The sequence below is a fragment of the Barbus barbus genome (genome assembly GCF_936440315.1).
Source record: "Barbus barbus genome assembly, chromosome: 39".
Lineage (NCBI taxonomy): Eukaryota > Metazoa > Chordata > Actinopteri > Cypriniformes > Cyprinidae > Barbus > Barbus barbus.
In genome coordinates, this window is record NC_136717.1 from 2,032,556 (window position 1) to 2,060,254 (window position 27,699).

At 39.5% G+C, this 27,699-nt stretch overlaps 2 protein-coding genes and 1 long non-coding RNA gene across 4 annotated transcripts in view; all 3 read left to right on the forward strand.

The window, feature by feature from the left end:
- Positions 1–27,699, forward strand: part of LOC306858963 — a 1,377,007-nt gene that overhangs the window by 630,696 nt on the left and 718,612 nt on the right. The window lies entirely within an intron of this gene.
- LOC306858948 (uncharacterized protein) lies at positions 2,172–10,007 on the forward strand. Its single transcript, XM_079399763.1, has 4 exons — positions 2,172–2,250; positions 2,673–2,722; positions 2,788–3,033; positions 6,991–10,007. Exons 3-4 carry the CDS (start codon positions 2,814–2,816, stop codon positions 7,386–7,388), a joined length of 618 nt encoding a protein of 205 aa, XP_079255889.1. The 5' UTR covers positions 2,172–2,250; positions 2,673–2,722; positions 2,788–2,813; the 3' UTR covers positions 7,389–10,007.
- Positions 9,919–26,991, forward strand: LOC306858872 (uncharacterized protein). Of its 2 annotated transcripts, XM_079399645.1 has the most exons (4): positions 9,919–10,007; positions 11,227–11,297; positions 11,380–11,466; positions 22,178–26,991. In XM_079399645.1, exons 3-4 carry the CDS (start codon positions 11,382–11,384, stop codon positions 23,986–23,988), a joined length of 1,896 nt encoding a protein of 631 aa, XP_079255771.1. In that variant the 5' UTR covers positions 9,919–10,007; positions 11,227–11,297; positions 11,380–11,381; the 3' UTR covers positions 23,989–26,991. The 2 variants fall into 2 exon arrangements, with proteins under 2 accessions (XP_079255771.1, XP_079255770.1); XM_079399644.1 differs by having other exon boundaries at positions 9,973–10,007; positions 11,227–11,466; positions 22,178–26,984.

Genomic DNA, 27,699 nt, shown 5'->3' on the forward strand with positions numbered 1-27,699 from the left:
CTTATATTTTTATTTTTTAAATTAATGTACATTTACAACACTATACTTTGTGTTTTCTTACCTTAGCATTAAATTACATAAAACTAGTCAACGCTACTGCGTAAGTGTTTACGAGGGGGTGACCACAAATCTGACATCTTTCGCTCTTATGACTAATCAATCTCTTGTTATTTATGTATTTACTTTTTTTCCCTTATTTGGAAAGTCACCCCAGATAGCAAAACAGATCCGCGGAACGGACTCGGGCCGGTGTCTTTTGGCACAACAGGCCGGATCCGTTTTTCTGCATCTGGACCAGTTCATTTTATATACATATATGCATGTATTTACACACACACACACACACACACACACACACACACTACATATCTAGAATTTCAAGCATTTTATTTTCGGCATGATTAAATATCTTATTCACTCATGCTGCTGATATTTTTTTCTGTCAAATTTGAAAAACTCTTAGACAACAAAAATCAGAAAGTACTTATTTAAACATATCAGCTACTGTACTGAATAAAATACCAGCTCATAATCTAAAGTTAGTGCTAACACAGCAGTCACTACTTCACTGTAAACATACAGTAAAAATAAAATAGAACATTAGAGCAAATTTGACATAACGTTCTACTAACTAGTGTGTCACAGACTTTATTTACAGATATTTTCTTCATGTTTTGGGCCTTGTTATGCTTTTATTATCAAGGAATAACATCCTATAAATGTCCTGGGTCAGGTGTACACTAACAGTTCTCCATCTATTGTTTAAACACTGTTTCAAAGAAAAGTAAATTATTAGTATATTTCATAATATTATACACTCATATTTACAAAAAAAACTAACAAATGCAATGATTTGAAAATGATTAAAATCCTACATACCTGAAGATAGTACAAGAACAACATAACTTATTTCATTTATTTACATCTGTGCAGCTACAAGATTTGGTCTCCTCGGTCCAAACAATGTGTTCTTGAACAGAAAAAAGCAGAGTAATTAAATAATAATAATAAAAATTTCATATAATGAACTGTATATATATATGAAGAGTTTATTTGCAAAAAGACAATTCTGTTTTTAAAATGTTCAAAAATCATGTTTTTTATTATGTTATCATGTTTTCATTGTTAGTTTTTTTACTTACTCAAAATAACCCAACTGCAGTTTGATTCAGATGAACTGGAATGCACAATGAAAAAACTGTTAAAAATGAGTGATCTGTTTTTTCAAATGAGCTCTTCAGTGAGTATGTGCTGTGCCCTGATCTCCACTGGCTGCAGTCTTGTTAGTGCGCCCTCCTCCCTCACCAAATATATATATTTGTGTTTGTGTTGCAGCTTTATACAATGGTATGTACGAGCAGGTCGGATGAATGATTGCCGTCTGCTTCATCCATGGTGGTGTTGAGCCACACTTCTTTTCTGAGGGACTATTTCTTCAAGTGTGCATCCTTCAGCCTCCTGCACTAGACATTGAAGAGATAGTAGACTACGAGTTCAGAGAGAAGATGAAGGCGGTAGGATTTTTCCAATCCTTTTAAAAATGACTAATGCCCATATATACGGCATTGTGTGCCATTAGCAAGAGCCTGAACAAGGAGTTGTGTTGCATGTTCCAAGAGAAAGGGCCTGATCTTCTTAATATTGTATAAAGCAAATCTGCAGGACCGGGCAGTTTTAGCAATGTGGTCTGAGAAATTCAGTTTATCATCAATCACAACTCCAAGGTTTCTGGCTGTTTTTGAAGGATCTATGGTTGATGAGCCTAACTGGAAGGTGAGATTGTGATGAAGCGATGGGTTTATATATACATAATATATATGTGTGTGTACTGTGTACATTAATCATGTAAACGAAAACTTTTATTTTGGATGCGATTAATCGCAATTAATCATTTGACAGCACTAATGTATATTTATTCAGATTATTATAATAACCTGAAATTATTGCCAATACTCTTTATTTCTTCTCTAATCTGATATATAATGGTTACATTAGATATTTGATAAACGGTCACATTTAATTTAATTACATTATATTTTTTGTCAGTTTGGACAATCTCTTTGGTAGTTTATTCGCATGTTCGGCACACAATTGACCGACAAGTATTTAAATATGTATTTCACCAATAATTCAACCCTAAATTCCCCTATTTTTGAGCTCGCGTGAACAGGACTTTTGTTTTGGTTTGGCGACGTGACGTCACAAGGCTGCGCCGCGCTCCGGCATTTGTTGTGGTTCGACTAAAGAAAGGTTTGTTTTTAAGGTTTTATATTAATGCAATCGATTTAAGCATGTTATGTTCTGTGAGTAATGCGTCTCATTTCGCTCCTGTGTTGATCATAAACTCGGTCGCAAACACATGTACGAGTCAATTCAATCAAACCATTAACACAACGATTCGCTCAAAACAAAACAAACATGTTTAACGACAGCTTTTACAAACCAACTGCAAGTGTTTTCAACAAAGTAGTCTTTTAAATGCGATCAACAGAGCAATAAATATGAATGTAAACCATACACGCCGAAATATGAAGCGTCTAACCTGCTTTATTAATTTACTAGAGCTAGTTTTGAGTGTTTTTGGTTAATCAGGGAATCCAGTGTCCTGATTAAGTTTGTATTATAGCTTTCTTATTTATTTTTATATTAATATTTTCTCATCTTAAACACAGAGAAGTTCTTGAAGAAGCTGAGATCCACGAGACACTGTTATGAAGATCGAGTTTATTAAAGAGGAGAGAGAAGAAACATTCAGAGTCAAACATGAAGATCCTGAGGAACAAACAGAGATTATTAAAGAGGAGAGAGAAGATATGAAGATTGTAGAAGCATTCAGAGTCAAACATGAAGATCCTGAGGAACAAACAGAGTTTATTAAAGATGAGAGAGAAGACATGAAGATTGAAGAAACATTCAGAGTCAAACTTGAAGATCCTGAGGAACAAACAGAGTTTATTAAAGAGGAGAGTGAAGCTATGAAGATTGAAGAAACATGCGAAGTGAAGCTTGAAGATAGTGATGATGATGGATTAGGTTGGTTTTCATTCTCAAAGCTTAATTCACTCATTCGGTTGTTATTAAAATGCACAGCTCTACAGAAACAAATGATATTTTTGCTCCTTTAGGCTACTTCTGCCTTATTTCGGATACATCTGAAAACAGTTTTTATTTGAAAACTTCCTTTGTTCACTCAGTTCCTAGTTTCTCATCCACACTGAAACGTTAAATTGGCTTTGCTGCACACGTGTAAAACCTCACTGAGACGATACAGACAAGCTCACGCAATTTCTGGCAGGATCATTTTATTTATAGGATTATGTCATCATTCACTGATGTATTCATGCTTATGTTTGATCTATAACGTGCCTGCCCTCATGTTTTGCCACAGGACAGCAATCTTGGGTTAATTTTCTGTCATCTGTAATATAAAGAGTGTACAAAGTAAATATCTTTAACAACAGTGCAGTGCACATAACAGGTACAATTACCGGTATAAACATTTATTTTATTTATTTAGTAATTTAGCAGACCGTTTTATCCAAAGCGACTTACAAATGAGGACATAAGAAGCAATCAAAACCAACAAAAGAGCAACAACGTGCAAGTGCTATTACAAGTCTCAGTTAGCCTAACGCAGTACAGATAAATATTATTATTAATTTTTATTTATTTATTTATTTTTTTAATAAAAAGACAGATAAAATAAAATTAGAATAGAGAGTGCTAGAGTTAGAGGGTCAAGTAAAGATGGAACAGATGAGTTTTTAGCCATTTCTTGAAGATGGGTAAGGATTCGGCAACACGGATTGAGTTGGGCAGGTCATTCCACCAGATGGGAGCAGTTAATGATAAAGTCCGTGAAAGTGTTTGTGTGTGTCTTTGGGATGGTACAATAATGCATCGTTCACTTGAAGAACGCAAGCTTCTAGAGGCACATAAGTCTGAAGTAATGAATTTAGGTAAAGGGGTGCAGAGCCAGTGGTGGTTCTGTAGGCAAACATTAATGCCTTGAATTTAATGCGAGCAGCTATTGGTAGCCAGTGCAGATTGATGAACAGAGGCGTGACGTGCGTTCTTTTCGGCTCATTTAAGATTAATCTTGCAGTGGCATTTTGGATTAATTGTAGAGGTTTAATAGAATTGGCTGGAAGACCTGCCAAGAAAGCATTGCAATAGTCAAGTCTGGACAGAACAAGAGCCTGAACAAGGAGTTGTGTTGCATGTTCCGAGAGAAACGGCCTGATCTTCTTAATATTGTATAATGCAAATCTGCAGGACCGGGCAGTTTTAGCAATGTGGTCTGAGAAATTCAGCTTATCAATCAATCACAACTCCAAGGTTTCTGGCTGTTTTTGAAGGAGTTATGGTAGATGAGCCTAACTGGAAGGTGAGATTGTGATGAAGAGATGGGTTAGCTGAAACTACAAGCAGTTCTGTGTTAGCTAGGTTGAGTTGAAGGTGATGGTCCATCATCCAGCAAGAAATGTCTGTTAGACACGCTGAGATACGAGTAGCTATCGTCGGATCATCAGGATAGAATGAGAGGTAGAGTTGAGTGTCATCAGCATAGCAGTGATATGAAAAGCCATGTTTCTGAATGACAGAACCTAGTGATGCCATGTAGACAGAAAAGAGAAGTGGTCCAAGAACTGAGCCCTGAGGCACCCCAGTAGTTAGATGTTACGACTTTGATATCTCACCTCTCCAAGATACTTTGAAGGACCTATCAGAGAGGTAAGACTCAAACCACTGGAGTGCGGTTCCTGAGATGCTCTTTCTCAATAGGGTTGACAAGAGGATCTGATGGTTGACTGTATCAAAAGCAGCAGACAGATCCAGCAAGATAAGTAATGAAGATTTGGAAGCCGCTTTTGCAAGTCTTAGGGCTTCAACAACAGAAAGCAAGGCAGTTTCGGTCGAATGTCCACTTCTGAAGCCAGATTGGTTACTGTCCAGGAGGTTGTTCTGTGTGAGAAAGACAGAGAGTTGGTTGAACACAACTCGTTCAAGTGTTTTTGCAATGAAAGGAAAAAGGGAAACCGGTCTATAGTTCCCTAAAAGAGTTGGGTTAAGAGTGGGTTTTTTAAGAAGTGGAGTTATACGAGCCGGTTTAAATGCTGAGGGAAAATTTCCAGTGTGAAGGGATGTATTAACGATGTGAGTGAGTGCAGGTACAACTGCAGGAGAAATGGCTTGAAGGAGATGAGATGGAATAGGATCAAGCGGACAGGTAGTAGGATGACTGGAAAGGATGAGTTTAGAGACTTCTTCTGCCTCAGAGAGTGGAGAGAAGGATGTGAACGAGTGTATGTTTGCTGGAAAGATATGTTTGATAGATTGTGGTGTGGAAAATTGTGCAGTGGATTAGTAATAAACATGGATTAGTACAATGTGTCACATGACTAAAACAAGCGTCATCGTTTTTAAAAGCCTCCGATTTCAAAATTATCCACTATGGAGAGCGTTTTTAAAAAAAAAAGTACTTTTAGTTTTTCCTTGACAAAAATGTTGTCTCAAGTGTGGACGGAAGGCCAAAATTAAAAAAAAAATTGCGTTTTCAACAAAAATGTAGTAGTTTGGACATGGCCTTAGAGTCTGTAATAATCTGATGAATTGAACCAGGTGTGTTTGATTAGGGAGGCATACAAAATGTGCCGTGTTGGGGCTCCAAGAAAAATTAATCTGTAGCGCACAAAAAAAAAGCTATATTTGTTTGATACTAAATCAAGTCAATGATACATATTGGCTATGTGTACTCCTTTTGTTTCACTCAGATTGAAATCATTCTGATTAAAGAATCCCAACTACTGTTTCCGTGAATGCTAAATAAAGTGATTGGGTTTTTGTCTGAATTTATGTCAAGTTTAAAATGGTTTTTGATTTAAATTATTGGGGTATAATAATGGGGTATAATAAGCTTTTTTTTTTTAATTTGAGGATTTTAAAGTTAAAAAATAAAGGATTAATATTTGATGAATCTCCATTCTTAAACCAACTGGTAATAACAAACAGAAAGTGAAGTCTGTCCCTTTTAAAATAATACTAGCCTATGTCTTTAAAATCTGTTTTGAACAGCAATGAAAGATTTGCCTAAATACACTTGTCCACATAGATTAAGTAGTTTTTGTTTCAGATGGATTTTGCCAAATTACGTAACTGTCATTCTCTGTGCAGGCAAACTAAAATGATGCCGGAAGAGCTTTTGTGTCTTGTAAGCACTTTAGTCACTGCTTTTTAAAACAACTAGAGCTTATTTGTTGACCCTGCAGCATTTCTGAGGAACAATGCTGTTCTACAAACTTAGAAATTAAGAATTTAGTTCAAAGAAAGTATTTAGTTCAAGAACATTACTAGCCATCTCATATTTGATATTTTCATAAACTCTGTAAACTTGAATTTTTTTTGTTTTGTTTCTTCAATTTGTGAGGAAATCCAAAACTGTGTGTCATTGATGTGACTGTGAAATCTAGTGATATCTCTCAAGGAAACGTATGCAAATAAAAAAAGCAAAGGGCCTAAAACTGAGCCTTGTGGCACTCCACTCTTCATTTAAAAATAGGACATAAAACATACTTTTTTTGTCCACAAATGCCTAATCTCAAGCTATACATGAGAATGTTATGATCTAATATCTCTAGAAGAGATAAGCACAGTTTTTTTTTATTGGTTTTTGACTGCTATTGTTCACAAACGTGTAACAGTTTCTAATATTTTAGACCAGGGATGTCACAAACCTGCAGAGTTTTGCTCCAACGCTATATAATTTTGAAGACTTTGATTCAATTCATTTAAAAATCAAAAAATAACTTTTTTTGAAATCTAAAGGTAGGTCAATTGGAGCAGGTTGGATCTTAACTCTACAGGATTGTCACCCTCCACAAGCTGTGTTTGACATTGCTTAATAAATTGCAGATTTGGGCCATTATTGCTCTCTTTTCTGCTGTTGCGTTTAAACAGGGTTTAACTTGTATTTGTCTCTTTTCATCCTAGATCTGATGGCAATAATAGAGGAGATTCAAAAGCAGTCTAAGAAACGGGAGCAAGATCAATGTAAGGATCATGATTTAAGAACTGGAGAAAAAATTAAAAAGACTGCCCGAAAAACAAAAGCTTGTGAGCCTCGAATTAAGCGTCGTCACATCTGTTCAGAGTGTGGAAACTCTTTCAGTAATCGAACCGGCCTTAGAACCCACATGAGGATTCACACTGGAGAGAAGCCTTTCACCTGCCCTCAATGTGGAAAGCGTTTCACTCAACAAGGAAACTTTCAAACACACATGAGAGTTCACACCGGAGAGAAGCCTTACAGCTGTGACCTGTGTGGAAAGAGCGTCACAACACAACAAACACTTAAGTATCACATGAACCGTCATGTCAGTGATAGGTAGAGGTGGTGGAAAGAGTACGAAAATAATCTCCTCCAGTAAAAGCACCAGACTAAAAATCTACTCAAGTAAAAAGTAGTTCATTTAAAATTTACTCAAGAGTAAACATCACTTTTTACTAAGTTTTAGCAGGGGGAAGGAGAAAGCTCACATAGACCTGTAACTCTCAAACTGCTTGTTTTTAATTAAAGGAATCAGTTATTTAGAATAAGACATTTGGGCTGTTACCAGGAAAATTCAATCAGTATCAACAACATTCATCTTTGCAGTGCAACTCAGAAGCTTAATCTGAAGTGGCATTTAGATGTATTAATGCAGGACGTAAATGCATTTAACTTGCAGTTACAAATGCAGAAATAATGTTTTGATATATAAGACATAAAATGTTGAAATTATATTAAAATGATACATTAAATGTGAAATTAAAATCCGCAGTAGGTGTCAGCAAGTCACTGTTAATAAGTGAGTCATTGCGATTGAACAAAAATAATTTAACAGTTAATTCATTCAGGAACGAAACGCCGTCATGTTGCTCAGAGACGTAAAGCTGTGCTATGGTGGCTATGTTTGGAATTATTCTTGTTTTTGAAATAGAGCAAAAACAGGCAATATGGTGTCTAAAATGCAAGTCTCTTAATTAACTGCTTGATTATTGAACTGTTGTAAAAGAAATCTATATGTAATATGTAAAAATGGCTCTCTTTGTGTGATGTTTACTATATGAAATGTTATGAATATATGAGATTTTACAGTATAAGCTGCTAGTTTGGTCTCTATAGCTGAACACAGGTCTGGACCAAAATGCCGGTCTTGTCCGTCTGCATCATTCTTGAGATTTTAGCACCTATTTGTTCTCTGCCCATTATTTACTTCAGTAGTTCCCAGGGAGTGTTTTTTTTTACTCCCTAAATAATGTGTTTTAAAATGAAGTACAATACTTCAAACTAAATATACAAAAGTAAAAGTACAGATTTTCAAAATTACTTTAAAAAGTAGAAATACACAAAAAAAAGCTACTCAATTACAGTAACGCAAATAAATCTAATTTGTTACTTTCCATTTCTGGTGAGAGGCCGTTTTCATGTGATCAATGTGGAAAGTGCTTTAAACAAAAAGCATCATGAAGATTCATTCAAGATTGGTGCGTTTTACATGTCGTTAGTGTGGAATGAGTTTAATAGACCCAGATCACCTCAGGAATCATGTAATAACCCACACTGGAGAGAATGCTTAAATGTGCGATCACTGTGTTGCACACACAAAACATCCCTTAAGATTCACGATAATTCACACTGCAAAGAAACCTTTCACTTTTGGAAAGGACCAATGACGAAAGAGAAAATAATTCAAGAATGTGCCTCTGTTTTTATGGGTTTGGTGAGTTTCTTGGTGTTCACCACATTCATGCTGATCAAAAAATAACGCCAGTAGTGAATGGATGCAGGAAGATTCCTCCAGCTATAATAGACTGACTAAAATCTACTTTGCTAAAGTCATAACGCCACAGCAAGATCCAAGGGTGATCCAGACCGGGCTAAAACACCTCATTAAAACATGTCCCCACATGTCTACATCACGATGTTGAACGATTTGCGTAATGCCGCCCAAATGTTCACGCAAAGAAAGGCGGCGTGGTTTCAGTAACACAGTAGTGATGATGCAGCCATGTCAGGGAGACGCTGTGTGTTTCTATGCGAAAGCGAAAGCACTTTATTTGTGCTTCTGAAATTAGCGTTAGAGTTGGAGTTGGAGCTAAACTTTGCAGGACAGTTAATCGCCAGGAACAGTTGGGCACCCCTGCTCTAAAAGCAGCCTTGACACTGCCTGTGAATATACATGAAATAATAACATTATCAGTAATGTTATCAAAATAAATTAAAGCAATCAATTAATTCTTTGCACCTAAACTGAAATCCACAAAACGGACATGTTACCTCTCACTTACTAACAAAACATTTAAGGCCAATTACCTGAGACTGTCCGGCATTTACCAGCTGATGTTGGTTATCCATGTTCTCACCTGGGGTGCATTTCCCAAAAGCAACTATGGTCGCAAGTTCTGTCGTTGCCAAAAGAATTCAGTGGAACTAAAGACCATAGTTAGTTACATTGCTTATTGTGATTTTTGATTGGTTTGAACTTCTCTCGTTTGGCACAAAGTGACGAGTCTGGGATTCTCCCTTTAAACCCAAACATGATACCTTGACCTATTCACCTGCTTACTGTGACCTGTTTCAAAACTGTTTAACGTGGATATTATATAACCTTTTCACTTTTATTTTGCCTCTGTCCAAACTTTTTTTTAGAGTGTTGCAGCCATCAAAATCTAAATTTGTTCATATTTACAAAATACATTTATGTCGGTCTGTGAAAACTTTGGAAATCTTTTCCTTGTACTTTTGTCAAATAAAAGTTAAAGAGAATTAACAAATAAATGTACATTAATTTAAAAAGGTAGATTTACCATACTAATAAATGTGGAAATGCATTATCATATGCATATAATAGACATCAGTGTGTAAACGGGACTTTTATTTTGGTCTGGCGATGTGACGTCATAAAGCCGCGCCCCTTCTAGCTCTAACCCGCCCCCTGCGTGTGTTGTGACTCTGCTGAAGAAAGGTCTGTTGTTTCAAGTGTTTAAATCAATGCAAACTGTTCTATCAAATAGATTTTTCTGAAATGAATAAATCTTAAATGTTAATGTTGTGAGTAAAGCTCATTTTCATATTAATAACAGAAAAAGTGCGTCTCGTTTCGCTCCCGATATCGACAATAAGTACATCGTTCAAGTAACTTACGAGAAAGAAGAGAGAGGATCCGAATCTTCTGAACCGAGTCATTCGTAAAATGATTCAGTGATTCGAATCAGCGCGCGCTGAAGACAAACAAACAACATCTGTAATGACAATTTCTCCAATCCAGCTGCAAATGTTCACGAGAGTGTAATCTATTAAATATAATGTACAAATAATTGAATACAAAATATAAATATCTAATATTAACTTTCTGTATACTTTCAGATAATTTCCATTAACTCTCTCTCTGACTGACTCCCTCACTAGTGCGCTGACTACTGAACTAGTGCGCTGACTACTGAACTAGTGCGCTGACTACTGAACTAGTGTGCTGACTACTGAACTAGTGCGCTGACTACTGAACTAGTGCGCTAACTACTGAACTAGTGTGCTGACTACTGAACTAGTGTGCTGACTACTGAACTAGTGTGCTGACTACTGAACTAGTGCGCTAACTACTGAACTAGTGCGCTGACTACTGAACTAGTGTGCTGACTACTGAACTAGTGCGCTGACTCCCTCACTAGTGTGCTGACAACTGAACTAGTGTGCTGATGTGTGCTGACTACTGAACTAGTGTGCTGATGTGTGCTGACTACTGAACTAGTGTGCTGACTCCCTCACTAGTGTGCTGACTCCCTCACTAGTGCGCTGACTACTGAACTAGTGTGCTGACTACTGAACTAGTGTGCTGACTACTGAACTAGTGCGCTGACTCCCTCACTAGTGTGCTGACTACTAAACTAGTGTGCTGACTCCCTCACTAGTGCGCTGACTACTGAACTAGTGTGCTGACTACTGAACTAGTGCGCTGACTACTGAACTAGTGCGCTGACTCCCTCACTAGTGTGCTGACTACTGAACTAGTGTGCTGACTACTGAACTAGTGCGCTGACTACTGAACTAGTGCGCTGACTCCCTCACTAGTGTGCTGACTACTGAACTAGTGTGCTGACTACTGAAGTAGGGAGCAGATTGAGACACACTCAGAGATTTAGTTTGCATTTATTTCTCTTTCTGTTAATTATTCTGATCTTAAACAGGAGAAAGTGTCCAAACTCAGAAAAACTCCTGCTGAAGCGACTGAGATCCACAAGACACCGTTATAAAGATGGTGTTTATTAAAGAGGAGAGTGAAGACATGAAGATTGAAGAAGCATTCAGAGTCAAACATGAAGATGCTGAGGAACAAACAGAGATGGAGTTTATTAAAGAGGAGAGTGAAGACATGAAGATTGAAGAAGCATTCAGAGTCAAACATGAAGATACTGAGGAACAAACAGGTTGGTTTCATTCTCAAAGCTGAACTCATTCATTTAATCCTGATTAAAATGTCCAGCTCTACAGAAATGAATGAGGTTAATGAAGAATGTGCAGTAATTAAAGCGGTTTGTTGACAGATATGTTGAGATCACTTGACCAGACAAATACTAACACTGCCTTCAAGTGCAGCTGAGAAGATCCTGCTTTCACATTGGCCATTTGTTATTATTTGACATCATGCATTTAAGCTATAGTAATACAGAATTAGCCTTAAAAATATATATATTATGTACTTTTGTAACATTAATCCTAATATCTGCTTCTAAAATATAAACCATTTATTTCTAGCACTTAATTATGCAAAAATCTAAGAAATGTAAGAAAATTTTTTATTTTGCATAAAGCAAAGCTTGAAATGTGAGTGATTTCGTTTGGCTTCTGCATGCTGTCTATATTTGTTCATTCAAAGGTATTTGTTGAGCAAATAAAACAGCCAGCGGACACTAAGGCTATGTCTATATTAATCTAGATACACATGAAAAAACGCTCTCCATCCACACTAGTGTTTTCAAGCATTTTCCAAAAGTTTCTCATCCACGCTGAAACATCAGAAAACGTTAAATTTGTTTTACTGCTCATGCATAAGGCCTCAAACAGCTCACTAAGATGATACAAACAGAACAGATTTATTAAGTTCCCTTCCACTGGCACTGATGAATTCTCTTTAGTTTCAGATTGAATTTAGCAAATGCTGTGGCCAGTAACTGTTTGATGTGCCACAGACGTGTGCATTGTAAGTAAATGTCGTTCCACACCGAGCATGAAACGAATGTTCCCCTTCTGCTAATTCACGCCTGCACGCTAGGTGGCGCCGACCAACAATGTGTTTTTTCTTCATTGTAGCGTATGTATCTTGTGTGGTTTACATCATCCGCTGCTCAATATATAGCATTCAATTAAAATAGCTTGTGTTTCTTCATCAGAAACACAAAATATCCATAATGCTTACAATACATCTGAAATAATTAAAAGGTACAATTAGCATCAAGCTACATTGAAATTGTGTGTAACTATTAACGTTTTTGCTCAAAACCCACTTTAAATCATCATCGAGTGCTTGTAATAACTTCTGATTGTGATCTAAAATGGATTTTGATTCTATAATAGGCAGACATGCACTCTTTGTATGTTTTATAATGGACTAATCAATACCTGCTTATCACGTAAAATGATAAAAATAATACCATGAGCTGCATAAAAACACAGAAAACCTATCGTCATAATTATAGGTCTATTTGCTTTCATATGTAATGTGTAGAAAAATGTTTCTCTTTTATATATATATATGGAAGAGCAAGAGATATGATTACTTGATTGACAGGTGTAGATGAACGAACTCTGACTCATAAACACTCGCGCTCGTGGAAGAAAATGGACTGTGCTCTTTAGATCACATAATTCAGTGGAGAATTAATAGAAATATATAAAGAACATGAGAGAGTAGTCTGTTCTTAAATACCAACAATAACAAGAACTCCGCATTCACTCTTCTCTCTTGCGGAAAAAGTCCTCTACTTCGGTGTTTTTACGCTCGTGACAATTTGTGAACACTGCAAAAAAATTGCTTATCTTGTTTCTAGTCAAAATATCTAAAAATTCTTAAATCAAGATACTTTTACTAGATGAGCAAAATGACATAATTATGGCTGTCAGCGTTAACGCGTTAACATGCTATTAATCTAAAAATTTTAATGCGTTAATATTTTTTTTCGCAAATTAATAATTTGATAAGGTTTGATCTTAACTTCTTGCTGTCGTCGCAGCGCGGAGGGTACAGCGAACCAGTGTTGCAAGGGTCGCGATTTTTCCGCCCAATTGGACTATTTTGAAAATGCAGTCGCGGGAAAAATTACAGAGCTGAGAGTTGCATTTTATTTTGTGCTACTTTTATAATGTACCGCACCTGGCAACTTAAGAACGGAGAGGCAGTTGTAACATCACAAACCATGGGAAAATGAGGGAACAACTTGAAATCTAAAGATGTACGCTAAGAGTTAAGACTAATAATGTTAATGTACTTACTGTCGGGTCCTTTTGCGAACGTTATTCTACATCTTTGCATTAGATGGTTGGGAGGCTGCAGCAATGTTATAGATTTGCTTTCAGATTTGTATGATAACGTTTACGTCTCCACACAAAATATATAGCGTATTAAAACCTTTTCACTTGTTATTTCGGTTTATTCCCTGGATAATTTATTTTATTTATTTCAGTTGCTCTTAATATTGTAATAGTGAGTATACTGTGTAAATTTTCTGTATATTTGCATGCAAGTGTAGTTATTTTACAATTAAAAAAAAGTCAAGCGTCGTAATTTTTTCTTTTTTTTTTTTACTACGGGGAAAATTACATGGACACAAGTCATATTTTTTATAATAAATATTCTTATATTACAAGTTTCACATCCATAAATGCAAGTGGTCTGAAAAGAAACCCAGTATTATCCAGTTTATGAATAAGAAACAGTGGACATAACGTGTTACGTGACGTGAATCAGGGAAGGCTGGCAACGGGGAGTTTGTGAAAACAGGGTTTTTAATAATACAAAAGTATTTCACAACAACATAACGTTAAGACACGACAATACAAGACATCAAACTGAACGCTTATAAAGCAAACGGAAACAAAGGAGTGAACGAGATGATGACCAGACACAGGTGAACAGACTTAGCCTTAATCAACTAATAAGGAACTAGCGCTATGCTATGCGGGCAGAAGTAAGAATACCCTGCTTCGACTCAAAACGGAAGTTGCATGACGTCATGTATTTTAACAACAGTAAATGACCAAATTCCACATGTGATCGCAAAAGGAAGTTATTACAAACACTCGATGGTGGTTTAAAGTGAGTTTTGAGTAAAAGTGCACTATTAATCTCATAAATTGTCAGATGTAGCATGATGCTAACGTTAGCTCTAATACACCTGCAGAACGGGTCCAATTCTTCTTCATAATGCATTTTGTTATAATACTTAACGTAAGGTTGCAAGAAAATGTTTTGTTGTAATGATTTAGAAATACTTTTGATAATAGTTGGGTAAATGTACTGTACATACTGTATCACGTATCTTGTCAGTGTCTGCACTTGCTTGGCCATTTTTAGTGATAAACAGGAAAGTGGGTTCAAGCGCCAGCAGAAGACAGTGTAAAGAAATAGCCTTTAAGAGAAGCAGTCTATCAGCAGAAATTAAAAACAGCTCGTAAGTGTATTTACTTGTCTCAGTGTTTAGCGCAGTTGCCGTTGCTAGGAAACGCTTATTTTGTTTACTGTGTTCAGCCTTGCTAAAATCACGTTTGGTCTCGTACTGTATCGCGTATCTTGTCAGTGTCTGCACTTGCTTGGCCATTTTTAGTGATAAACAGGAAAGTGGGTTCAGCTGAATTCTAATAGTGATTTGTTAGACGGGTTTAAAAAAAGGTTATTATAGCGCGGCAGCCCTCGTGTGAAGCCCTCTTAGTGTGAAGACCGAAGAGTGTAAAGACCATCGACTCTACCGTGCGACTCCACCGGACAGGGACGGATATCGACTTTTATCCTCATTCCTACTACTTGTTTCACTTCTGTTTTAGTTTATTTAACCTATTCTTACTATGTGTTTCCAGATCAATACTATCACTACCACTCGCAAACCACGCATCACACACTGTAGACGGCGCAATCCTATCAACCTGCGCACTTTGCCTATGTCTGCTAATACATTACTTTCTTTTTCTATTGGTCTCTGGAATTGTCAGTCTGCTGTCAACAAAGCTGATTTCATTACTTCCATTACTAGTCATTCAAGGTTAAACCTCATGGCCCTGACAGAGACCTGGATCAAACCAGAGGACAATGTTACACCTGCAGCACTCTCCAATAATTTCTCCTTTTCCCACACCCCCCGTTTGACTGGAAGAGGTGGAGGTACTGGTCTGCTCATCTCTAATAATTGGAAATTTACTCCTTTACCATCTCTGAGTATCAACAGCTCTTTTGAATCACATTCGGTTACTATTACCTACCCTCTAAAAATCCATTTTGTAGTTGTTTATCGTCCTCCAGGACTACTAGGTAACTTTGTGGAAGAATTAGATTTATTGCTCTCAACCTTTCCTGAGGATGGTACTTTGTCTTACTTGGGGACTTCAGCATCCACCTAGATAAACCTCAGGCTGCAGACTTCCACACTCTGCTTGCCTCTTTTGATCTCGAGAGTGCTAATTACGGCTACTCACAAATCAGGGAACCAACTGGACCTTATTTACACACGGCACTGCTCCACTGATCATGTGCTGGTTACTCCACTGCACACCTCAGATCACTTCCTCCTCACTCTTAACCTCAACATGATTCCTGACACATCACATACCCCTCCACATATCACTTTTCGACGTAACTTGCGTTCACTCTCACCCTCCCGGCTATCTGCTATGGTTTCATCTTCACTTCCTCCCCCTAAACAGTTATCCTCTCTTGATGCTAACAGTGCTACTGATACTTTCTGTTCCACTCTGACGTATTGTTTAGAAACTTTCTGCCCCTTATCTTCCAAGCCGGCCCGTACCACCCCTTCTGCCCCTTGGCTATCTGATGTCCTCCAAAAACATTGTTCTAAACTCAGGGCTGCGGAAAGGGTATGGCGCAAATCACAAAATCCTACTGACCTTAATTTATATCGATCACTCCTCTCTGATTTCTCTGCTAATGTTTCCACTGCTAAAAGGACATACTATCATGACAAAATTAACAATTCGCCCAACTCTCGCATACTCTTTAAAACATTTTCCTCCCTCCTTTGTCCTCCTCCTCCCCCTCCTTCATAATCTCTAACAGCTGACGACTTTGCCACATTCTTCATTAATTAAATTACAAACCTCACTGCACAATTTTCCACACCACAATCTATCAAACATATCTTTCCAGCAAACATACACTCGTTCACATCCTTCTCTCCACTCTCTGAGGCAGAAGTCTCTAAACTCATCCTTTCCAGTCATCCTACTACCTGTCCGCTTGATCCTATTCCATCTCATTCCTCAAGCCATTTCTCCTGCAGTTGTACCTGCACTCACTCACATCGTTAACACATCCCTTCACACTGGAAATTTTCCCTCAGCATTTAAACAGGCTCATATAACTCCACTTCTTAAAAAACCCACTCTTAACCCAACTCTTTTAGGGAACAGGCTCATATAACTCCACTTCTTAAAAAACCCACTCTTAACCCAACTCTTTTAGGGAACTATAGACCGGTTTCCCTTCTTCCTTTCATTGAAAAAACACTTGAACGAGTTGTGTTCAACCAAGTCTCTGTCTTTCTCACACAGAACAACCTCCTGGACAGTAACCAATCTGGCTTTTAAAGTGGACATTCGACCAAAACTTCCTTGCTTTCTGTTGTTGAAGCCCTAAGACTTTCAAGTGCGACTTCCAAATCTTCATTACTTATCTTGCTGGATCTGTCTGCTGCTTTTGATACGGTCAACCATCAGATCCTCTTGTCTACCCTATTGAGAAAGGGCATCTCAGGAACCGCACTCCAGTGGTTTGAGTCTTACCTCTGATAGGTCCTTCAAAGTATCTTGGAGAGGTGAGATATCCAAGTCGTAACATCTAACTACTGGGGTGCCTCAGGGCTCAGTTCTTGGACCACTTCTCTTTTCTGTCTACATGGCATCACTAGGTTCTGTCATTCAGAAACATGGCTTTTCATATCACTGCTATGCTGATGACACTCAACTCTACCTCTCATTCCACCCTGATGATCCGACGATAGCTGCTCACATCTCAGCGTGTCTAACAGACATTTCTTGCTGGATGATGGACCATCACCTTCAACTCAACCTAGCTAAGACAGAACTGCTTGTAGTTTCAGCTAACCTATCACTTCATCACAATCTCACCTTCCAGTTAGGCTCATCAACCTTAACTCCTTCAAAAACAGCCAGAAACCTTGGAGTTGTGATTGATTGATAAGCTGAATTTCTCAGACCACATTGCTAAAACTGCCCGGTCCTGCAGATTTGCATTATACAATATTAAGAAGATCAGGCCGTTTCTCTCGGAACATGCAACACAACTCCTTGTTCAGGCTCTTGTTCTGTCCAGACTTGACTATTGCAATGCTTTCTTGGCAGGTCTTCCAGCCAATTCTATTAAACCTCTACAATTAATCCAAAATGCCGCTGCAAGATTAATCTTTAATGAGCCGAAAAAGAACGCACGTCACGCCTCTGTTCATCAATCTGCACTGGCTACCAATAGCTGCTCGCATTAAATTCAAGGCATTAATGTTTGCCTACAGAACCTCCTCTAGCTCTGCACCCCTTTACCTAAATTCATTACTTCAGACTTATGTGCCCTCTGGAAGCTTGCGTTCTTCAAGTGAACAACGAATTATTGTACCATCCCAAAGACACACAATAACACTTTCACGGACTTTATCATTAACTGTTCCCATCTGGTGGAATGACCTGCCCAACTCAATCCGTGTTGCCGAATCCTTACCCATCTTCAAGAAACGGCTAAAAACTCATCTGTTCCATCTTTAGTTGACGCTCTAACTCTAGCACTCTCTATTCTAATTTTATTTTATCTATATGTCTTTTTATTTAAAAATAAATAAAAATAATAATAATACTATTAATTATCTGTACTGCGTTAGGCTAACAAAGACTTGTAATAGCACTTGCACGTTGTCGCTCTTTTGTTGGTTTTTGATTGCTTCTTATGTCCTCATTTGTAAGTCGCTTTGGATAAAAGCACCTGCTAAATGACTAAATAAATAAATAAATGTGTAATGGGATTGAAGCGAAGTGGCTTGGTAAACGTTTTATTGGCATAAAAACAGAAGAATTGTGATAAAAGAATAATCGGCCAGTGGTGCAAGTCAAATATTCTTAAAACAAGAGCATTTTACTTACCCCACTGGCAGATAATTGTACTTGTTTTAAGCAAAATGAACTTATTTAGTCTTGTTTCCAGGGGAAAAAACAAAATGATCTTAAGTTATTTTGCTTATCTAGTAAAAGTGTCTTGATTGAAGATTTTTTAGATATTTTGACTAGAAACAAGAGAAAAATACTAAGTAAGATAAGCCATTTTTTGCTGTGAATGCAACAACCAGGTACGTAATTGTGGAAAAAAATGTCCCTCCATCAAGATCTAGATGAGTGGAGGTCCTAAAGAATGGGGATGGGGTCCTAAAGAAAGCAAAGAATTCAAAATATCAACAAGAAGTTCTGAGATTACAGGTTACACCTCTTTCAGTAGTTTAGTAGGTATAGGCTCTAGTATACATGTTTGGATTTGATGCTTTGCATGTCTAAATGTTTTGATTAGGGGTGACCCCGACTAGTCGAAGATTCAATGCTTCGATATGAGGAGCCTGATTCAACTCCCAATCTCACAGTCTCATTCACAATTCGCGGGGTGTTTTGGCTATATGGGGGTGCTCAAATGTCATAGAACTACTGGTTTTCTCCCAATAAGTTAATATACTGCCTATTATAATAATGCTGTAAATAAGAATCTGTAAAGAAAGAAGCTTTAAATATTTTAACGTGCGTGAATAAATTTAACCACCCCTATAGATTTAAGTTAAGTTTCACTTTCCATAATCCGTGACCGACAGAGAAGCATCTTGGCGGCATGGATTTAAAACTTTAACAATACTCAAATTGACACAGGCAGAGTTAAAGACTGGATTTTTTCGATCAGGTATAAGTGATTTCAAAACATGGCAGCCGGATTATATATTGTGTATTATTTTATTGAAGCGCTTCATTGTACAGTGATTATCAACGTGCAGCGCGAGCAGTACAAACAACAATGCATAATATTAATAACTATAACTGGGACTGTCATATACATAAGATTATAATGATTACACATTATAATTGTTACATGTTGGGGTTTTTGTTACGGTTCCATGTCGGGTTTTCTGTTTTCCCCTGTGTCCTAGTTCAGTTTAATTAGTCATTGTGTTCACCTGTCCCTCCCAATTATCTGTCCCTTTATAAGTTCCTGGTTTAGTTCGTCTCACTGTCGGTTATTGTTTCTATTATGATGTGTGTGCACTCCTGTGTCTGTATCTGCTCCTGGATCTCTGATTAAAAGAGAAGTTAATTGTTTATGCTTGTCGTGCGTTCGTTGTTCCGCACAGCACCGTAACAGAATAACCGACCTTAACAGTAAGATTGCGGCGTGTTTTTTCCCCGTTTTGTTTCCCGTTTTTTGTCAAGTTTTTTATTTTTTATGGATCCCGCTGTCCTCGTCATCCTGCTGGAGCAGGGGGACCGCTCTCTCGAGGACCACACCGAGGATTTTTTGTTCCTGGCCAACTTAACACACTTCCCGGACTACTGCCTCTGCACGTTCTACAAAGCTGGACTGAACAACACCACACGTGGGCAGTTGTCCGGGGACGGTCCTCGAGAGAGCCTCGCCGCATTTATCGAGTGGGTGCTGGTGTCTTGCAGATCACAACTCACCGTGGACATCGCAGATAATGACACCAGCCCCACTCGGGACCCAGTGCCCAGTCCGCTACCACCCCGCAGCGCGGAGCTGCCCGAGCCCACCGCAGACGGAAAGCCAGAGCCTGCCGCGGTCGTTGAGCCATCGCCATCTGGAGCGACAGAGCTACCGATCGTCCCGGAGCCCGAGCCCCAAGTGTCTGACCAGGTGCGAGAGCCGGCAGTTCAACCGACGGTGGATGAAGCTGTGGAGATCGCGGGGGCGATGGAACGCCCCGCCCACGGCGCCACCACTGAGGGTGAGCATGAACTGGGCCTGGGAAACCTCATTGACTTTCACACTGACACAATCATCCTGAAGCCAGCTCCGGTATTGGATTTCTGGGAAATTATCCCACCCGACCTCCCTCTCCCACCGCCTCTCATTGACCGGGTCCCTACTCCATCACCCTCATCACTGGAGTTCGTCAGTCCCTCTGCTCACCCTCAGCTCACCATCTGTGGCGTGGGCTCGCTGCTGGTCTGCCGATCTCCAGTTCTGTTGGCGTTGAGTCTGGAGGATCCCTCGTCTCCGCCCTCAGCCTCTGAGACCCAGACTCCGCCTCAGTCCGGCGACCCTGCGGCTCCACCATGCCTTCAAGCTCCCTCGGCTCCACCGGATCCCGTCTGCCCACCAGCTCCACCGGGCTCCCTCGTCCTTCCGGCTCCGCATTGGTCAGTCGTCCCCCTACCTGCACCTCAGGACTACTCTCCTTGGGCTGCGCCCCGTCCCTTCGTCCCTCCGGCTCCGTTGGGCTCCTCCTTCCCTCCTGCTCCACCTATGTCCTCTGTCGCTCCGGCTCCGCCGCGGCCATCCGGATCTCCGCCTGCGCCGAGGTCGCCGAAGACATCTGCTCCGCCTTGGACCTCCGGATCTTCGGCGTCACCCTGGCTCTTCGGCTCTCTGTCTCCACCTCGGGCTCCACCACCACCTGCTCCGCCGCCGTTGGTCGGCCCCATGGAGTTGGCGGTCACTCCTCCACCATGGCTACTCCCTCCGTCGGCTCCCCCGTGGGCCACCATCTGGACTGTGGCCTGGGTGGTCATCTGGCCCCTCCTGTTCCTGGCTCCCCCTTGGCTCCTCCCACCCTCCACTCCCCCATGGACTTATTGTTTGGACTCTCTTATGTTTATTCCCTGCCACCCTCCGGTTCCACATCCTCCTCCAGAGCCCCCACCCGCCCTCCTCAGTTATGTTACGGCGTGAGGCCACGCCTTGCCGGGAGGGGGCGATATGTTACATGTTGGGGTTTTTGTTACGGTTCCATGTCGGGTTTTCTGTTTTCCCCTGTGTCCTAGTTCAGTTTAATTAGTCATTGTGTTCACCTGTCCCTCCCAATTATCTGTCCCTTTATAAGTTCCTGGTTTAGTTCGTCTCACTGTCGGTTATTGTTTCTATTATGATGTGTGTGCACTCCTGTGTCTGTATCTGCTCCTGGATCTCTGATTAAAAGAGAAGTTAATTGTTTATGCTTGTCGTGCGTTCGTTGTTCCGCACAGCACCGTAACAATAATAAAATGCTGTGAATTTTTAGAGTTTGGCGTGTTTCTACACATTGTTGCGTGAAGAACGCGTCCACAAAAGGAGCTCATTCAGAGCTGTCCAGACACGTTCACTTATGCATTCGGTGCATTCTGTGCAGATAGCCTGGAAGTCATAATATTATCGTTATGTTTTATAAATAACAAAGCGTATTCTATATTAGATAAATGAGTTAAATCCCACTGATTAAAAAAACTGCTATCAAATGCTTCATTCCACTGGTCATCTTCAGCGCGCGGCTCAAAACAGAAATGCAGAACATTAATAACTACTGTCATATAGCCTACATAACGTTATAATGAGAGCACTGTTGTAAAAATGTTTTGAATTATTAGGGTTTCGCTGACGTTTAATGTTAACTATCTTTTAATCAAAACATAAAACATTATTTTTATATATGCGAGGTGTACATTACACATTTTCACTGTGTGTTAACATCAGTAATTATGACTGTCTCTTGGTAATGTATTTTGCCCCAAACATATGATTCGACTATAAATCGAATATCGGCAAGATTCGAAAATTCCGATTCAACTATGAAAATCCTTAGTCTGGGACACCCCTAGTTTTGATGTTTGTTGTTTCATGCCATTAAACTGGTGTTAACTTGTATTTGTCTATTTTCACCTCAGACCTGATGGCACTGAAAGAGGAGAGTCAAGAACAGAATGAAAAGAAAGAGAAAGATCAAAATGAGGAACACCATGATTTCAAAACTGAAGAAAAATCAATCAGTTGCTCACAGACTGAAAAGACTTCCTCACCAAAAAAAGCTGTAAAAAAACAAAACCTTACTTACAAAATGAGAATTTATACTGGAGAGAGCTCTTTCACCTGCCAACAGTGTGGAGAAATTTTCAATCAAAAAGGACGCCTTAAAGTCCACATGAAAATTCACATTGAAAAGAAACCATTAACATGCTCTCAGTGTGGAAAATGTTTTACACAAAAAAAAAACCTTAAGACTCACATGAGAATTCACACTAGAGTGAGACCTTACACCTGCTCTCAGTGTGGAAAGAATTTTATACGGAAAAATCATCTTAATGCCCACATGAGTATTCACACTGGAGAGAAACCTTACACCTGCAAACTGTGTGGAAAGAATTTCTCACGAAATGGAGGGCTTACGACTCACATGAAAATTCACATTGAAAATAAGTCTTTAAAATGCTCTCTGTGTGGAAAGGGTTTTACATGGAAAAAATCCCTTGATGCTCACTTGAGAACTCACATTGGAGAGAAGCCTTTCACCAGCCCTCAGTGTGGAAAGAGTTTCAGGCTCAAAGGAAACCTAAAGGCTCACATAAGAAGTCACACTGGAGAGAATCCATTCACATGTGATCAGTGTGGAAAGAGTTTCATATATAAAGAACACCTTAGTAATCACATGAAGATTCACTCAAGAGAGAACCGTTTTAAATGTCATCAGTGCGAAAGGACTTTCACAGAGAGGGAACATCTTAAGGGTCATGTTAAAATTCACATTGGAGAAAAGCCTTTCATGTGCAATCACTGTGGAAAGAGTTGCTCAAATGAAGGAAAATTCAAGATTCACATGAGAATTCACACTGGAGTGAGACCTTACACCTGTGAACAGTGTGGAAAGAATTATACACGGAAAAATCATCTTAATGCCCACATGATTATTCACACTGGAGAAAGACCTTACACTTGCTCTCAGTGTGGAAAGAATTTTATACGGAGAAGTCATCTTAATGCCCACATGATTATTCACACTGGAGAAAGACCTTACACTTGCTCTCAGTGTGGAAAGAATTTTACACGGAAAAATCATCTTGATACCCACTTGATTATTCACACTGGAGAGAGACCTTACACCTGCAAACTGTGTGGAAAGAGTTTCTCACGAAATGGAGGACTTACAACTCACATGAAAATTCACATTAAAAAGAAGCCATTAATATGCTCTCAGTGTGGAAAGGGTTTTACATGGAAAAGAACCCTTGATGCCCACTTGAGAACTCACACTGGAGAGAATCCATTCACATGTGATCAGTGTGGAAAGAGTTTCAGATATAAAGAACACCGTAATAATCACATGAAGATTCACTCAAGAGAGAACCGTTTTAAATGTCATCAGTGCGAAAGGACTTTCACAGAGAGGGAACATCTTAAGAATCATGTTAAAATTCACATCGGAGAAAAGCCTTTCATGTGCAATCACTGTGGAAAGAGTTGCTCAAATGAAGGAAAATTCAAGATTCACACGAGAATTCACACTGGAGAGAAACCTTTCACCTGTGAACAGTGTGGAAAGAGTTTCAGGGTTAAAGAATACCTTCAGGTTCACAAGGTAGTTCACACTGGAGAGAAGCCTTACAAGTGTCCTCAGTGTGAGAAGAGTTTCACATGTAAAAGCAGCATGAAACGTCATTTAAAAACTCATTCTGGGAAGAAATTGCCATTTTCCTCAGAGTGACGAGGTTTAGAAAAAGGAAATTTCTAAAATCATCTGCACATTCATTTTGGAGGACACTCACTCGGTTGTAGTCAGTGTAATATTATGAACTCACATTATGAAATAGATGTTTTTTTCCAATGCATGTTGGCTACTATTATTGGAACCCTTAGAAATTCTTATGAGTAAAATATCTCTGTAGTATATTCATTCACATTTACATTTTGTAGCACACTGGGGTGACTGAAATTGTCCAGCCATGACTTCCTCTTCCACAGGATTATAAATATGAGGAACACAAAGCCCAAATTCCCTTAATAATCCATCACAATGAGAAAAACCAAAGAATATATTTCTGATGAGCAGCAAAAGATAATCCAGCTTCACAAATTAGTGAAGTGGCTTTAAGAAAATAGCTAGAGCAGTGAAAATCCCCATTTCCACCATCAGGGCAATAATTAAGAAGTTCCAAACAACGAATGATGTTACAAATCTGCCTGGAAGAGGACGGGTGTCTATATCGTCCTAATGCACGGTGAGAAGGAGAATTTGAGTGGCCAAAGATTCTCCAAGGATCCCAGCTGGAGCATATTCAGCATATTCATGTATAATGGAGCTGTCAGACACAACTGGAACTTCAACGGCTTCTATGGTCAGATGAAACTAAAAAAGAGCTTTCTGGCAGCAAACCCACTAGAAGGGTTTGGTACAAACAGAGATAAAATGAAGTATCCCATACCCACGGTTGAATGTGAAAATGGAATGGAGGGCTCAGAGAGACTATTCTACTCGAGCTCCGATAGACCCCTGTAGACAGAAAGATAAATAAGTTAATAAATAAATATATGTAAAAGCAGGAGTTGGGGAGGAGGGATGCCGAAAGAACTAACGACGGAAGTGGTAAGAGGCTGTCTTTCATACTTATATTAATTATATTGATATTAATTGGAAGATTAGATTGACACACTCCTCCTGAAATTCCGTTAATAACTTCACGTTGTGGGCTTATTTTTCTGCTGGAGGTCCTGGACATCTTGTTCAGATACATGGCATCATGGATTCTATAAAATACAAACAGATAAAACATCTAAACCTGACTGCCTCTGTAAGAAATCTTATAATGGACCATGTTTGGATCTTCCATCAAGAAAGTGATCCAAAACAAACATCAAAATCAACATGAAAGCCCCGTTTCCACCGCAGGAACTTTCCCCAGGAACTAAGGGCTTTGGGGCGGTGCTCGGTGTGTTTCCACCACAGGAACCAGGATCTAAATAAAGTTCTAGGTAAAAATTTGCCCCTCAGAATGTCCCTGCTCGCGAGGAAGTACTTTGTCAAAGGTCTGGAACTTTCGGGGGTGGGAATTGGGCGCTCAGCATGCTGATTGGTTGAGTTCATGGAGCATTGTATTTCAACCACCATTTATTTGCATAATGTTTTTTAAATATCACTGTTATTGTGTCATGGAATGTAGTCGGTGTTGCCAGATTGGGCAGTTATGAATTTGATTGTGCGGGTAAATATTTGCTTGGGCGGGTGGAAAAAATTTGGGCTGGTTTTTTGGTCAGTTTGGCGGTTTTTCAAAACATATAAATTGTATAGGCTAATTAGTTAACAAACAAGCCCAAGTCTCTCGTTTGGCTCTGTTCGAAGGCGGTCGCATTTTTCTTCCCTCCCTCCCTACCCTGAACTTCCCTGCTTGCTCTCTTGTATTGTCCTGTCCTTCTTAAGAGACTCTCGCTGCACTATTTACAAAACCGAAATTATGGATCTGATCAACTGGTCTCTAAATGCAATTGACACCATCTTCTCGACTAGGAAAGCGGGATCTGGAGAACCGGAATGTCCCGCTGGGACGTTTGCTGCTGGCTACACGATGGACGCATGGGAGAGATGGCGGGTCGTGTGTCTGGCGGCTCTCTCCGTGGAGGACATTGAAGACATCTTCTTATTCGGAAAAATGATAACTGGGTTTCTGCTATTTAGATTAGGCGTTGCCCTAAATTATCAGAAAATTAAGGAGACGGGACTGGCTATCCAAAACCTCTCAAGGCTGCCCGTCATGATGGAGTCTGTAGCAGAGCGGTCGCCTCTGAAACAGAGGCGATTAACCGCAATATGGGTTCGATCACGGCTAGGCTCTCGGCTTTGGAAAGGAAAATTGATGGACAAGGAGATCAGAATGGACAATGAGAATAGCTGTGAAACTGGAAGACAGCTGTTCGCCCTAAGACAAAACAATCTTATCTCTTTCCGGCTTCCCACAACAGAACGGCTTGGCAAGGCCGCTCTGGTATCAACTCTCCGGTGAATACTGCAGGGAGACGCTCTTTCTTCCATTCCCTCCCCCCCATCAAACACCTTGTTATTGTCGGGCGCTTGTGCTCTGTCCAAGGTCATTTCCATGGCAATTGCTATGTCGCATCACAACCTGCGAACTGAGTCGACTGGTTTGGAGTGCTGGCGAAACGGATTTCAAGGCATACGAACTCACACGAACTTACACATACACACACTCATACACCTCCCTCCCCCCATCAAACACCTTGTTATTGCCGGGCACTTGTGCTCTGTCCAAGGTTGTTTCCATGGCAATTGCTATGTCGCATCACAACCTGCGAACTGAGTCGACTGGTTTGGAGTGCTGGCGAAACGGATTTCAAGGCATACGAATTCACACGAACTTACACATACACACACTCATACACTTCCCTACCCCCATCCCACGCCTTCGTCGCTTCATCCTGTCAGTGATAACGGGTCCGTGTGTTTGCACTGTAATGGCTGCTGGCCGGATGGCTGTTTCGTCTGAACTAGGATTACTATGCAAGTTATGTTCCTGTGTTGACTGTGCTTTATGCTGAGGTTTTTGTCTGTTCTCACACTGCACTCTCATTCAGGAGCGTAGTGTGAGGACAATTTTTTTCTCCTCTCTTTCCTCATGTTATGCTGTATTTCTTCTTCTTTATTGCATTTCGTTGCCTTGTACCTACATGTGCAATGACAATAAATTGAATCCAATCCAATCCAAAGTGTGCATATATAGCCTACTGCATGCATCCAATCAGTCATCACAATGGTACTAAACACACACGCACACTGCAAAGATGATTGGTGCTAATGTTGATGTTGCGGCCGCACTTTTAGCCAATCACTACGGATCAGCAGACAGACGTGATGATTCATGAGCGACGGGTTTTTAGCGCGATAACGGATCTGATTTTGAATGTATAACTGTAATTTACCATAATGCCTATATATAAGTTACGTGGTAAAGAATGGAGAGTGTTTTAATTCTCAAAACGTGAATTATACCTGTTGAGGGAGATGACATGAAGTCTATATCACTGCAATTCCAAAATCAGAGGACAGTTAAATTATGTAATCAAAATCTATTCATATCTATACGATCCTGTCTTTTATCTTTTAAACGGTCTAGATTGGTATAGCCTGTCCTTTAAAGGTGCTGGACTCGTTAGTTTTGACTGCAAAATTCTATATTATGTTCAATATGAACTTCACAAAAGACTTAATTCTGTGAGAAATTATAGAGCGACACAAAAGTAAGAGCATTATTGTAAATGTTTTTTTATTGTTGGATTATCATACAGAATGACAGTTTTGACTGTCGTGGTGTGTGCATGAACGAGTGTGAATTGCCTATTCTTACGTTGCTTATTCTGAACTTATATTGGGCACTTTTTTGCATTTAAATTCTGACTGTTGATATTG

What these genes read in the sequence shown, in the direction of transcription:
- LOC306858948 (XM_079399763.1), top strand. Translation starts at nt 2,814, where the DNA reads ATGAAGATTGTAGAAGCATTCAGAGTCAAACATGAAGATCCTGAGGAA. An exon ending in TAGTGATGATGATGGATTAG is followed by an intron (nt 3,034 to 6,990) that starts GTTGGTTTTCAT and finishes TTTTCATCCTAG; the next exon opens with ATCTGATGGCAATAATAGAG.
- LOC306858872 (XM_079399644.1), top strand. Translation starts at nt 11,295, where the DNA reads ATGGTGTTTATTAAAGAGGAGAGTGAAGACATGAAGATTGAAGAAGCA. An exon ending in AGATACTGAGGAACAAACAG is followed by an intron (nt 11,467 to 22,177) that starts GTTGGTTTCATT and finishes TTTTCACCTCAG; the next exon opens with ACCTGATGGCACTGAAAGAG.